We start from the raw sequence: 14,316 nt of genomic DNA, 5'->3' as shown, positions 1-14,316 counted from the left end.
CTGACCAGCACAATCGTCTCAGGCGCTATGGTCAAGAATCGATGAACGCTCGACGCCGACCCGAAATCGTCGGTCGCGACTCAGTCGTTGGCGAGTATTTGCGCATGCAAGATCACGCAAAATTATCTCACAGTGCAAGTGATTAAACCACAATTTGCCACAGAATCCGTTCCCCAGCGTTGTTATAGTTCATGTTTGCCGTAGTGATCGACATCAGTTGAATCCATCATGACGAAAGCTGTAAATGCCGGCTGGAAGCTAGATAGTGATGATCGAGGTACCTGTATAAAAATTAAGTGTTTTGCCATTTCACACAACGAGCAACAAATTCACGAGGAATGCTGGAAATTCACATACGCAGCTTTTATTCGTGCTATTTGTTACACAATTTTCATCACAACTCATCCGCAAACGCGTCATGTGAAGACAAGATAGAACGATTTCGCAATTTTCGCCATTTTCGTACCGCGCGGTCAGGTTTTGGTGGCGTATTGCGTGCTTGTCGTATTTTTAAACCCACCCAAAGCCGGTGATGAAGTGACCGTCGTCGATGCGGCCAATGCGGGAAAAACGAAGGAAAATATAACGTTTGCCATGTACGTGTGTGAGTGTGTGTGTGTGTGTGCTCGGTGCAGTGTGTCGGCTTTGTACAGCTGTGATAAACGCCGACCGAAATGCCTATGGTGACCGTGAAATGAAGTGAAAACATGAAAATTTAGCACAGCATAGGAAAAACACAACTTAGCGTCGGTTATGGAAATGTGCTTGTGTTAAGGTTTCCCTCATCGATTACATGGCTGTGATGAAGTTCATCAAATAAGTGTCGGTATAACAAGTTGTACACTAAACTGTAATAGACAATGTGCGAACACTTCTGACTGTCAGTTGAAATACACAATTGTTTACTGTGAAGAACGTTGAGGACGACTATGGGCGTCAAAATACAAATGGGGTAAATTCGTGAGTGAATACTCCTTTGAAATATTAAATGAAAAAATATGATGTAGGCTAATTAAGATTTTAAATCTCCGTCGTAATAACATTTTGAAGCCAATTTGAAAAAAAGGATTTCTAATTTTGGAACAAAATAATTGTGATATAAGGTTTGTTCTGATTCTAGCATAGAAATATGCATGTATTCCAATTTTGTTCATCTAACATGTTAGAAGTGCCGCAAAAAAAACCAATAATTTACCTACTTGACCGTGGATTACTCCTCATTGACCTTTGGAAACAACCCATAATGCAAACACATCACCGTTAAACATTGTCATGTGGCACTCAAATATTATTGTTCTCTTTATACGTTTTTAAATTAACCTTTTTCTATAAGTATTGGAAACTGTATAAGGTTTCAAACGCCCTGTCAGTTAGGAGGCACCAAAAAGAAAAGTAGAGAAAAGATTGTTCAGAAAAGAGCAGGACGAGCCTGCCCCTGGGATCAGTTAATGAGCGATCGTGCAGTCGCAAATCAACCACGAGCGGACAAAGATCAGAGAAACGTATATAAGCGCGCGCGAACAGCGGACTAATTTTTTGATTATTTCTAAGAGCTTACCAATAAAAAGTAGCTGCACAGCAAAAGCAAAATAAACCGCGTCTCGTATTTCAACATTAAGGTTTTTCAAACTGCACGACTGGGGTGTAAATCCCATCCGGATCAACAAGTCTAGTTCGAAGGCCGGCGTGACCTAAGAAGGTCGTTAAGACAAGAAGAAGTTTTTCACAGAAGTCACTTACTTATCCGTTTAAATTTTTGTTAATTTTTTCCATTTATTTTATTTTATTTACTTCCCTTTATTTTAATTCCATTTAACACCGCACCGTGTTGACAGATTACAAATTTCACAAGGCATTTACTCCTTGGATTTTGCCTTATCTCCGGCACAATCGGATGAATTTTTGTGCTGTTGGTGTATGAAGGTAGCATACATATGTGGTGTTCTGAAGGATTATTGCAGAATTTCCAGTGTGTATTCCCGGGTCTATTGCACTACTTGTTTTTTTTTTTTGTATTTTCGTTGTGGCTGGATCTGCTGTGACTATTGTACAACATATACTGAAACAAAACAAACAAAATATTTTTTTTAGCCCAACGTATACTGATTATGGACATTACACATTACAAGGTTTTTACTGTCCTTTTTGCCTCCATTTATTCATCGTAGCCGATGGTATTGTCCTTGGAGGCAACTGTTTCACCCTGACAAACAGCTGTGGCACCACAGAAAACAAAAAAAAACCTAAACACAAAGACCACACTACATAAAAAAAAGGAGATGAGCCTCGTGTAAGGTCTCATATGGCTATCACATATCTACCCCTGCTCTGTCGATGCTCTCGAGTGCGCCCAATACCGCGGATCTATCGGATTCGAACTCTACACAGGCCCACAGTAATAAAGTTATACGCGGCAGATGGGCTTTCAACGCAAAATTATTCGTATGAATGCCTGGTCTACAGCGATCCCATCGAACCAAGGCCGCAGGGACACTTGTGGAGAGATCGAGAAAAGAAAAAGAAAGTGGAAAACGAAGGAACTCCTGATCCAAGTTTGACCGGTCGTAACAAGTGCCTTCGTGGACGCCTGTTTTGGCCAGTGAGTCTACCTTCTCATTGCCGGGAATTCCACAATGAGACAGGACGCAAATTAGCGAGATCCTAAACGCCTAATCGAACATTGAGCCAAGCATTTACACGACATTTATGGTGAGCAAACCCTGAGTCTTAATAAGCTTTGAGGGATCAAATTCCTTAAAAATCATATTTAAAAAAACTTAAAATAATGAATTTTGCGCTCATAATTCCTCATAAATCCTCATAAATCCTCACTCATAAGTTCTCAATCTGGGACTACCACGCCTCTTTTGTCCTTGTGGCCAGCGGAGCCTGGCGAGCATAATTCGCTGCACGACGGTGTGGTTGTCATAAAGTTCGTACAGCTCGTCGTTGTATCGGCTCCTACATTGTCCTTCCACACATACGGGACCAACGATCCTTCTGAGCGTCTTCCTCTCGAACGCGGCTAAGAGGGCTTCGTCTGTTTTGGACAGGATCCATGTCTCAGAGGCGTATGTGAGCACTAGTACTATGAAGGTACGATAGAGTCCCAGCTTCGACCGTCGCGAAGAAAGGGACCTTGCCTTAAGCAAAAAAAAAACGATAACTTGTTATGCAAACGTCTTACTCCCTCTTCTATGTAACTGCGAATGATACATCATTATTTGAACATTCAATTATGGTTCATTAACCAAATTAACAAACACCCATCAACGCGACTTCTCACTTATTAAAATTATTTCGAATGGAAGTCATTAGCGAGCATCGGAAATGTTTGTGACACACTTTCTTTTCAACCGGAACTATTCATTTCATCCTACACTCCGATCAAAACCCAACCTCCATGCACCACCTTCGGATTCAATAATTACCGTGAGTGATAAATTCGATTTACACTAAATGTGCCTCGCGCTTACTTCAGGGTGAGTCGTCCTATCGAGGGAAAACTCAAAACTTCCCACCCTTTCACGTAATGCTCACACACACAGGCCCATACCATACAGGCAGGCAGGTGACGACGTACGCGCGCACCTGCAATCAGAACCGTACCTTCGCAGTTGTAACTCACTCACCGAGCTTCCCGAAAACGATGATGTTCTCCAGAGGGCACGTTTTACCTTAATTGAAGGCATGGAAAACTTTAGCCCTACCTTATTTTGGTCCACACACGAAACTGAAGCTCGCTAGCTAGTGTATCTAATGGCATAGTGCCGCCTAAATTACCGCCATTGGGAACCACGTGTCCCATCCATACACTCTACTTCGTCCCTGCCTCGGCACTCGGTGCGGACCCTTGCGGTATGACAGAGAAGGACTCTCAATTCCCGCGGGTGCAATAAATAGTGAACGTCGAGGAAATTATCCTCCATTTTGCTGTGAGACCGCGCGCGCTCTCGTAAATCCGCCGACAGGAAGGCGAATAAATCTTGATATACCGGCGGATGTGGATATGAGCGGAGTTATAAAGGAGTTTAAGGGAATGACCCGGGGGGGGAGGGGGAGGAGGGGTGGGGTTGGGGATGTGGTTCGTGGCTCTTAATCTACCCGGAAGTATGGTGGCGTTTGGTGTTGGGTTGTGTGTATTACGAGCGAATAATTGTGCATAATTGCTTGCCCGATTCATGCCACTGGGAGCGAGATGGCTGAAGGATCGTATCCACCAAAAAGGGTACCGTTGTTCCTTCGTGGTCACTAGCCGTGGGCCCTATTTCGCATCGAAACAAAAGCTTTTTTGTTCCCAACTACATGGCTCTAATAGAGTTAGAACAAGTCATTTTGCGAACCTCGCCAAATGACGCCGATAATTTCACCACAGACACGGGAATACTCCCCCCCCCCCTCCTTCTCTTTCACTCGCCCTTTATTTATTGTATCCATGTCCTACATCTTACCCACCAAGGGCAATATCTGGCTAGTCCCAAAAGAGGACAACCTTACAAAAGAAAAAAAAATGTACCAAGATCATAAATATAGGCTACCACACGCCATTAAATCTTGCCACATGGCATCGCTTCACTCACAATCAGAACCCTGCTCTGAGTTCCTTTCCTTCCGGTTCTATATGACTCCGACCAGGAAGGCAAGGGGTTAACGGTGTACTGTGTCGTACCGCAGATGAAAGAATCGCCTCCGATTCGACTTTTCCTCCCCAAGGAACGACGGATGGGCTCAAGAAAGCCACTCTCTGCGCCTTCGAACCGAGAACCGAGCAGAAGAAGCATAAATTATGCACAAGCTTCGGAATTACACTCGCGCTACACTCGCAAGTACACCGGTGGAAATGCAGGGTGGATTTTAAATAATTTAAGCGAGTTTTTCCTCCCGAATATGCTTTCTTCGGAAACAATGAGTAGCCCGGTAGTGCTGTTCCCGTGTTCATTTTGTATCTACCAACACCGCACCGTAGAAGTATCTCATTCGCGTGGCGTTGTGCGAGGGAAGTGGAATGTTTCATCCAACTCCGTCGCCCTATTTGATTCCTCCCGCCAACCGTCCAAAAGTTTCATCAAAGCGCGAGAAAAGTCATAAGAAGCTCATTTAATAAGTTTCGTACCCATAAATCCGAATGTTAACGAGGCCCGAAAACGCTTCCTTTAGAGGAAAAATCTCACCTGGCAAAGGCTTTAGCGGGTAGCACGGAAACGATTGTCATAATCTTTAAAACTGGCACGACACGACCGAAAGGGGTGACGCGACCGTGTGCGGTGTGTGTATGTGTACCGGAATCGTTATGAGTTTTCACAAAAATTACCACTTTTAAAACAGACACATCTCCTCATGCCCACACTCGGGCGCTGGAGAACGCGACGCGACGTTAAAGAAAGGACAGTTCCACTTTTATTCCAGGGACATGTCGTGACAGAGCTTTTTTACCATTCCCGGTTCCTGGCGCGCACTTTACAAAGCATATTTACCCTCGTTTCTTTTCGCGAAGCGCGAGCGGTATGAGGTAGTTAAAATCGTAAAAAAGATTGCCAAAGAATTTAAGCGGCGTGACAAACGCTCTCTTTAAACGCTTTAAGCGTTCTGGGGAGAAAAGACTGACAGGAGGTTATGCTTGGATTTCCAGTGTGAAAGTGAGCAAGAATTGATGTAATTTTAAGGTTTTAAAAATCCAAATCATCAAAAAATTGATTGTTAGTTTTTTTTTCCATTTTTCAATATCATCTAAACAAACTAACTTTTCCGTCTACTGTTTTCTTTGTAACGAATCAGAGTTTTAATTTTCCTTTACAACGTTGAGACGTGAGCATAATTTTTAAAAATTATTTATCTTTTTGGTCTGGAAGAGCTCATCACGCTTTGCGGTATACTGGAAGCATCTTATTATTCGAGCTGGTGAAAAATATGAGGAATAATTATTTGATTGTTTTTCACCGGTTAAGGAATCATTCTGAAGTAGGCAAACATAACTAATATTCCTCTCGATTTTTCTGTGCCAATAATTATCTTTTCCACTGGTATTGCCGATAGCGGCGACGATCTTCACACGGCAGGACCGGGATTCACTGACTATCCAAATACGTGCTATCGGCAGTCTAGTAAGCAAGTAAATCGGCGGCGCCGCAACCTTTTTTTCTTTTTTTTTTGTTAACGGGGAGGGAACCTTCAAAAGGTCCCTATCTCGGAGGGTGGTCTGCGGCTACAGACCCTCACCCTCACCCTACAACCCTCAAGATGGGGTATGTGGGATTCATCGTGACGCTGGTCCCGTGAAGCGGACCCGGCAGCCGATGCGACCCAACTAAACCACTCCTCGACCTGATCCGAAACCTGCCGATGCGCTGCTGTGCGTAGTACTCCATGCATGTTCGTTTGTGCAATGCACTCATCCCGTTGACGCGCGGTTGCTGCATCATTCGTCCTTGTTGTCTCAGCTGCTGCTGCTGCTTCGTGCCTTCCTTTCCGCTGCTGCTGCTCAGACCCGTCCGTCCGTAGCCGTTACTCCCGGTTGGGTCTAAGCTCCTGCTGCTGCTCTGGTTACTCGTCGCTGCTGCTGCTGCTTCCGTTGTAGTACAGTCCTTTGTGTGCGGTTACGGCGGCAGCTATTGCTACCTTGGTTGTTCCGTGTTCCGCCGTCGTTGATGTCGCCTCCGTCTTGCCGTTGGTGGACTTTCCTCATTCCACCTCACTTGGAGGTTTCTGAAGATGGTCCGAGCGGCAGTTCGGACTGCTTCCCAGGTGTCGCGGTTGGCACACATTTCCGCCGCCAGATTGTCCATCGTCAGGCGGGTGTGGCTCTGCTGCTGCATCTCTTGTTGGATCCGAGCAAACCGTGGACAGTGGAACATTACGTGGTCGACATCTTCCACGTCATGTTCACACACCGGGCAGTTTGGCGAGCCGTCGAGGATGCCTTTCTCGACGAAGTAGCTCCGGAGAAACCCATGCCCTGTAAAGAGTTGAGATAAATAAAAATCAATTTCTCCGTGCTTACGATTTACCCAGGACATAATGTCCGGGATAAGTCTCCTCGTCTTCATCCCCGGCGATCCCTGCTGCTCTGCTCCGGCTGTCCACTGTTGTTGCCAGCGTTCCATGGTCTCCTCTCTGCGTCGCTTTCGTATGTCTGGTCCAGTATATCCCCTCGCTACCTTGTCGTCATGGCAGCGAATATCCTCCTCTAGGAGGAGGACTAGCGGGATAGTACTTGCGACCACGCAAGCTGCATCGTAGGAAACCGTCTGGAAGGCGCTCGCCATCGAGTAATATGGATTAAGCTATAAAATTAATTATAATTCGAAATTTTCATGGCGTAGATCTCTACTGTTATTTCAATTTTCAACTCTCCGCAAAATTTTACCAACTTCATTTTGGCAAAATTTTGCTCACTCTCAGCAAAAAAATGGATAGAATTTAATCAGAGCAATATACTTCATAACAAATAAGACACGCCAAATCACTACTGTACGCTGGCCACCTGTACGGCACGTAACAGAACCACCTGTATCGCACAATCCCAAGCCCAGACACGTTGAGCACTTGCAAAAATAGTACCAAGCAACTGGATGATGCTACTTGCTCCTCTTATCGTCTTTATTTCAAATTTATTCTCAATTTATTTCACTTCGCACGGTGTTCTCGGTGCGCGAAACATTCATATCGAAACGTGTACCGTGCCGTGCAGTGCCATCTTACCGTGCACACTGACCTCCGTCACGCCCCTTTCCAGCCGGCCACCGCCATCCTTGCATCCGGCACGAGACAGGATGCTACGAATTGGAATTATAAATATTTTATTCTCATTCTCTGTCTGTTTCATGCCACTTCGGGTCGACCCCATTCCGCTATCCCACCGAACAGCATGCTACATCGAAGTGGACGAGGATGAAGCGTACGAGAATGAAACCGTTGCCCAGTCGGATGAGAACGATTCGAAAAATGATGACCCAGACCATGGCTGGACGCAGTGGAGTAATTTACCGGATCATATTCTCGAGCGCATCTTCTCCCATCTCACCATCAAGGAGCGGTACTACGCAAGCCTGGTAGGACGATAATCCCTGGCGTGTTCTTCGTCTACAGATGATGATGATGACGATAATAACAATGATCACCTGCCTTGCATTGTGGACCGCTGCACGGGCGGTGTTTGCACGACCGATTGATTAATTGTACACTCACGTTTTCTCTCGCCTCGACAGACCTGCTACGGATGGTACAGAGCGTTCTATCTGCCACACGTGTGGTCTAACTTTCTGGTCGAGGATGCGACGCTTGGACGGATGCGGTACAACTACTACTCCGGCTGGCAGCCCGTACTCGATCACTCACGCCTCCAGAGCTGCCTCCTATCCGTGGGCCATCTGATACGCGGGCTTGACTTCCGACCGCAAGTCAGCTTCAACAACATGTTCCAATTCATGTCGCTCATCTCGTGGGCCATGGAACAGAACGCACGGACCACCGGATGTCCGCGGGAATGGGTCGGCTGTGGTTCGCGGATCCGTTCACTCAATTACCTGTTCCCGTGCAATATGGCCCTCAGCGAAGATCCAGAGTCAATCAAGCTGTTCGGTACCGGCGGTCAGCTGCTGGCCGCACTCAAGCGGCTCATGCTTTGCCTCACCAACCTGCAATCGCTCTCGCTGGTCGACCTCATACTGGAGCGCTACGAAGCGAACCATCTGCTGGACGAAGTGCTCGAGTCCTGCTGTCTGGTGCTGCGCCGGCTCTGTCTCGTCAACGTTACCTCGCACCACTGTCCCATCATGCACATCGGACTGTTTCTCAATCTACAGGTGAGTGATGACGTCTCCTAACTAAATTATCTTCCCACCAAAACCATCCCACCGAGCGACGGACCGGTTTCGGTGTGCCATTTCGGGCCACAAGGTGAAAACTGATACCAATCACCATGGCATCTGACACCTTCCTTAGTTGGACCGGCACCAAAACCTGACCCAAACGACGAGCACATCCGGATCCAGCCCAGGGATATATTGTCAACGAATCGTTTTTCATCCCCCATGTCCAAACAGTGCTGATTCATCGTCAAAACCGTTGTCCATCGCCAGGACAGCCTACGATTCGGGTCCACGTGCTAACACAGCGTTGGCTAATTCCATTACTTTATGATTGTGTCCCCCACAGTCTAGGCCACAAAAGCGAAAAACCAAAACCACGCTATCTACTTTTCATCATCAATTTCATGGCCGCTTTAACAAGGACACAAGGATTAGAACACAAGAACAACAACCGAACAGTTTGGCAGTCGCTCTAGAGTCTCTCATCGAACCACGGTTCTCGTTGTGTGCTACGTGTTGCCTAACATGCAGGCGCTTTAAGCAACGACCAATTTGCATAACCGTTCAATTTGTAACTCAACCTTATCCCGGAAACTACGGCCGAAATGCACGAAGATGGGATTTCACTACCCAACACGCCATGAGCGTCTGTATGTGTGTATGCGTTTACCTACTTGCTCGTGTGCTGAAGAGAATGGGCTCACCCAACCGGGAACTTATTATTGACTCACACATACACACACATGAACGCGACACGCAAGGACATTCGAGGGCGACAGATATTTAATAACCGAAAACGATTAATCACCCTTGTCATCGTCCGTCCGTTGGTTCGTTCGCTCATCCGGTTTCCACGCTTCCCTTTCCCCCCCTTCTCTACCTCCAGGTGCTAGAAGTCTCCCCGCAGAATGTCGACGACGACGTACTGACACTGTTGGCCGATTCCAAGGTGAAGCATCTCACCCTGCTGCAGAATCGTTACACACCGCCCGCCCTTGCCATCAGTCCATGCTCCGCGAAGGCTTGGCTGACAGTTCGACGGGATAACCCGAGGCTGCGGGTCCATCTGCGCGTCGAGTCCACCACCAACGCGGTGATCCTGCTGCAGCCCGAAGCTCCTGTTGCCAGCATGATTTATCAGACGCCCAAAACAATGGTAACTATAACCTGTCCTGTTATGTCGTTGCGTCCTGTCTTGTCGTATGCTTGTATGCTTGCCGCTGTAGGTGTGTCCCACTGTTCCGGCATGACAATATGTCGGTCTGGCTGATTGTTTGACAGCACAGGACCGGTGCTGAGCATGAGTTGGGCCAGAAGCGACTAGCAAAAGGAGGGAATTTATTGAGTAACCTCTCGAAGACAAACTGTCGAAATGTGAACAATAGCTGGTAAAATGTGACCAGTCTAGACTTTTGCAATTCGCATAGCAGTTTCGAAGCTATTTTAGTTTTTTAAATCCATTTCATTTTTATTTCTGGTTGATTATTTCAACAGGATATTAACATTCTATTTTGTATTTCACCAGTATGTTTGTTCACTTTTCTACGATAATAAATTAGCGTTGTGGTTCGAATTTTGGGGGACATCGTGAGAAAAATAAAATTAAATTGCAACATTTAGAGTGCAGTTACTGTACAGCTATTGCATATGATCTGATCACCTAACCGATATGTATCTTATTGGAGTTATCACTGGAATCAGTGGATAGGAAGTTAGAAATCGACATGTTATCAACAGTTGCTTCAATATGTTATAACATGATAAACGATTATATTAATAGAAGAAATATTTATTCTAGCCTGTCGCAGCTAAAAAGATATTTGCAAGGCTTAAAACTATAAAAACACACAGAAAAAATTGAAGCTTCATGTCTCAAGGATGAACAATTTTAGTTATTACTTCTAAAAAAAAAATGCTAGAAATAAGATTTAAAATAATTGCTCTTTATTTGATGATGATTTATGAAATGATCATAAACCTACTCTAGAATTTGCCAGTATTATTTTGACCCCTGTACTGCAATATAGAATCAATGGACTAGAATAAAAATTGCACATACTCTATTTTAACTGCTTCGTTGATTGAGGCACCCGTGAGGCATCATCTGCCTCATACCGCGCTAGGTTCCTTCTCATCGTACTGGAATTCCTTCAACACAGACGAATGACGGCGCCGTGGATTTTTTTTTTTTTTGCATAAGCTTACAAGTGGATTGGATTGACGCCCCATACATTCTTGCAAACGTCAATTTTCTATTTCCTAGCAGGTACTTAAGACCCAGACCACTAACTCAATAGTATTTAGATCTACAGAATTGGGTACTAATGATCCATTTTTTTCAATGATTTCTGCATACTCTGTGGATATTAGTGCAGATTAGTTTAGACTAATTCTACGAAGCATTTTGTGAGGAATATTTTATTATCACTGGTTCAGTGGAAATTTAATTGCAATTCTTAGGGTGATGTTTCTTACGAAAAGAAATGTAGACCACAGGCTAGATAGCTTTAGACGAATAAATATTAATATAAAGTTTCATTATTTGCACATACTATTCACATCATGAGAGACACGAGCTGCGCATGTTAGCAGATGTAAATAATTTTTTTAAACCACATGTACCGGCTCATTCTATCGTTATTTTATGGAAAATAAACCACTACTGAATCCACGCTAGGTAGTTTGGAAATAGTACACACACGCACACTACAAACTTTCCCTAAACAAAGGGAAAAATTCGAGTGCAAAGCAAATAATAGCAAACCACACCATAACGCCACACCGGTTAAGGTAAACAGCCGTAACAAGCACAAACATCCTCACATCGTACAGACCAACCCAACGATTGCGATAAATTATTGCCCTCAGCCTCTGCCCTCTGGTGTATTCACGGAACGGTTTTGGGAAGCTTACGAACTAACACGAATATGTTACATACGCTCAGGGAAGGAAAAGCTCAAACAAAACCAACGAAACCGACAAGCGCTCCCGAGATGGAGTGTTAATTAAGTTTTGGGTGATAGTTTGTTGATTATTCTTATTCATATGCATACAGAATGCTCCGCTCGCAATCTAGTCTTTGGAATGAGTTTTATCCAAATGCGCACCAGAATCACAAACCGACTATATTCGTGACAACCGAAGAACAATGCATGAACGCATGCAACAAGCGCACGGATCCTCTTACGCTTTAGCGGGAAGCTTTTATGCAGCATCTCTAATCTCTTGCAGATTACTTCGGACCAGCTGGTAGCGGCCGTCGATGCCTACAAGTACACGCTGACCGTTTACGGGCACGAGCAGCTACCGGCAGTAGACTCACCGATGGACGGCGAGTTCCAGGAACGGCCTGATAGTTTGCTCGTACTGCTCGCCCGCTCCTGTCCCGGGCTGAATGCGCTGGTAACTTTCGGAAACCTTAACAATTGCAACCAACTATAGCTGATACCATTCTTTTCCAAAACAGATGGTACGAGAGTGCATCTCCACGGCCACGATCCTATTGATTGTTAAATCGACCCAAAACCTGCGTCATCTGTACATCAATCGTGCACAGGTCAAGCTGGGCTGTGATTGGCCCCGAAGCCCCGAATGGACGGACGAGTTCTACCAGTGGTTACAGACAACCTCCAGCACGCTGGAAGCTACCGAACGGGAGGTGTCCCGCATGCTAGACCACCCCTGCTGGCATCTGCTATCCGAGGAACAGTTCCAGATGGCTACACTAATGCGACATGTAGCTTTTTGAGTTCGTTCGTTTCATCTACCGACCGACAGTGCTGCTGTAAAGTATACGGGTGCTGGACACCAACCAACGATCCCACCCACCAAAGTGGGTTGAGGCCACAAAAAGATTTAACGAAAAAAGTACTCCACACACCCTTGGTTCGTTGGTCCTCCCAGTGAAACTGAGCACCCGCAGCTACTGTGGAAAGGAGTTTTTAATTAAGCAAAAATAATTGAACAATTTTTCTTCCGTCACGGATCGAAGAATGGTACAAGTGCGAAAACTCCAAAGGGTGAGAGAGGAATTATATTATCAGCGTAAAATAATTACAACATGAAAGTTTCCCACCAACCACGGCAAACCGACACTTCTTCACACATTCTCCGACACGGACAAAGTGCTGCGAATGTCCAGAACGTTTTTTTTTTTTTTGTTATCCATCGGTCAAACAATAGTCACACGCTGCGGTACTCTCGATGAAGTTGGAAGAAAAACTCGTCAAACAAACACTCGCGTACACACACACACAGCCGATGGCCAGTTAGTAGCGTACGGGGTCGACGCTTCATTCGAGAATTTGCTGTACCGATGGAAAATTATCCTAAACTTTGTCGGCTTCATTATTCACGACACTTGCCACCTGCTGGTACCAGCGGCTATCGGGGACATAACGATACAGGAAGAATATTAAAACAACGTGCAATGAAAAATGCATTCATGTCAGCAAACTTTGTTGCATGCCAAACATCGGTTCGTACAATAAGGATTCGTTAGAACGCTCCCGTGTTCTGCTGTACGCCCATCGATTACCGGAGAGAGGACGACCTAAAGCCGGTGGCCGGTATGAAGCCAGATGCCTCGAAGAAGCGGGAGAAAACTACTTTTCCCAAACACAAACACAAGCACACGCCAATGGAAAGATTTTTGCATGAGGAAAACTTTACCATTTGGGTGAAATTCGTCAGCACTCTGGAGAACCGGGAACTAATTGCTAACTATTCAATAAAATTTTACTATCACAAACACACACCCACCGAGGGTCTGTGATTGTCGACGCTGAACTTTCTCACTTGCCTTAAACTGTACGCATCAACGGGAAATGTTGATGGTGACGATGATGGTGAAGAAGGAAAAGATTCGGTTGTGTTTTTGTTCAACTGTTGTGTCTTGGCTATAAACGAGACGGTGGGAGGGAAACTAAAAAAATGTTTTAAAAGCACTTTCAATTTGTGCGTCCTTTTAGCTAAAGGCAAACGTTGAAGCGAGTCTATTATAACTTTACATTAACATATAATTACGTTGTGAACGATAACTAATAATAATAATTATTATAAAACACTACAGCAGCGATTCTGGCAACACGGCCAGAATCTTTCACAGCCTTCGAGGTCGACAGAACGGGCGAGCTCGCTCTCTTTGCTCTCAACTCTCGTGCGGTACACTTCGTGAGGAATATTTTGCATTAATTAGGTTTCTTTTAGGTTAGGTTTAGGTTAGTTTAGATGTAAAACAATTTAGTTAATAAATAAATTGTAATTGGCGCTGTAGACAGTTGAGGAAGTGCTTAAATACAGTGGAAAAGATTTGGATTAATAATCCATTCTTAAGTGGTTCCCGCATTTTGCACCGGCAGCTAAAGGATTACATCCGTTGTTTGGTTCGAGGACCCCCCGGCACAACCTTAAACTATTACCACACGTAAGTAAAACTTTTTTTATATTAAGTTTTACGTTCGCTAAATTGACACTACCAGATAGGCCGATTTTAGCAAAAGTGCGTAGC

The 14,316-nt window shown here is 45.0% G+C and overlaps 2 protein-coding genes across 2 annotated transcripts in view; both read left to right on the top strand.

Moving 5' to 3' along the window:
• LOC126556462 (splicing factor 3B subunit 5) overlaps positions 1-14,316 on the top strand; it is a 334,510-nt gene that overhangs the window by 287,643 nt on the left and 32,551 nt on the right. The gene's annotated exons all lie outside the window — the stretch shown is intronic.
• On the top strand, positions 182-12,600 carry LOC126556067 (uncharacterized). The gene is made up of 6 exons (XM_050211264.1): positions 182-277; positions 7,864-8,048; positions 8,205-8,801; positions 9,694-9,963; positions 12,039-12,209; positions 12,274-12,600. The coding sequence occupies exons 1-6, from the start codon at positions 229-231 to the stop codon at positions 12,553-12,555; spliced, it is 1,554 nt and encodes a 517-aa protein (XP_050067221.1). The 5' UTR covers positions 182-228; the 3' UTR covers positions 12,556-12,600.

This window comes from Anopheles maculipalpis, chromosome 2RL, assembly GCF_943734695.1.
Source record: "Anopheles maculipalpis chromosome 2RL, idAnoMacuDA_375_x, whole genome shotgun sequence".
Taxonomy (NCBI): domain Eukaryota; kingdom Metazoa; phylum Arthropoda; class Insecta; order Diptera; family Culicidae; genus Anopheles; species Anopheles maculipalpis.
This window is presented reverse-complemented; position numbering and strand designations above follow the sequence as displayed.

Coding starts and splice junctions, on each gene's coding strand:
- LOC126556067 (XM_050211264.1), top strand. CDS start 229: ATGACGAAAGCTGTAAATGCCGGCTGGAAGCTAGATAGTGATGATCGA. Junction 8,802..9,693: donor GACTGTTTCTCAATCTACAG/GTGAGTGATGAC, acceptor CTCTACCTCCAG/GTGCTAGAAGTCTCCCCGCA. Junction 9,964..12,038: donor ATCAGACGCCCAAAACAATG/GTAACTATAACC, acceptor AATCTCTTGCAG/ATTACTTCGGACCAGCTGGT.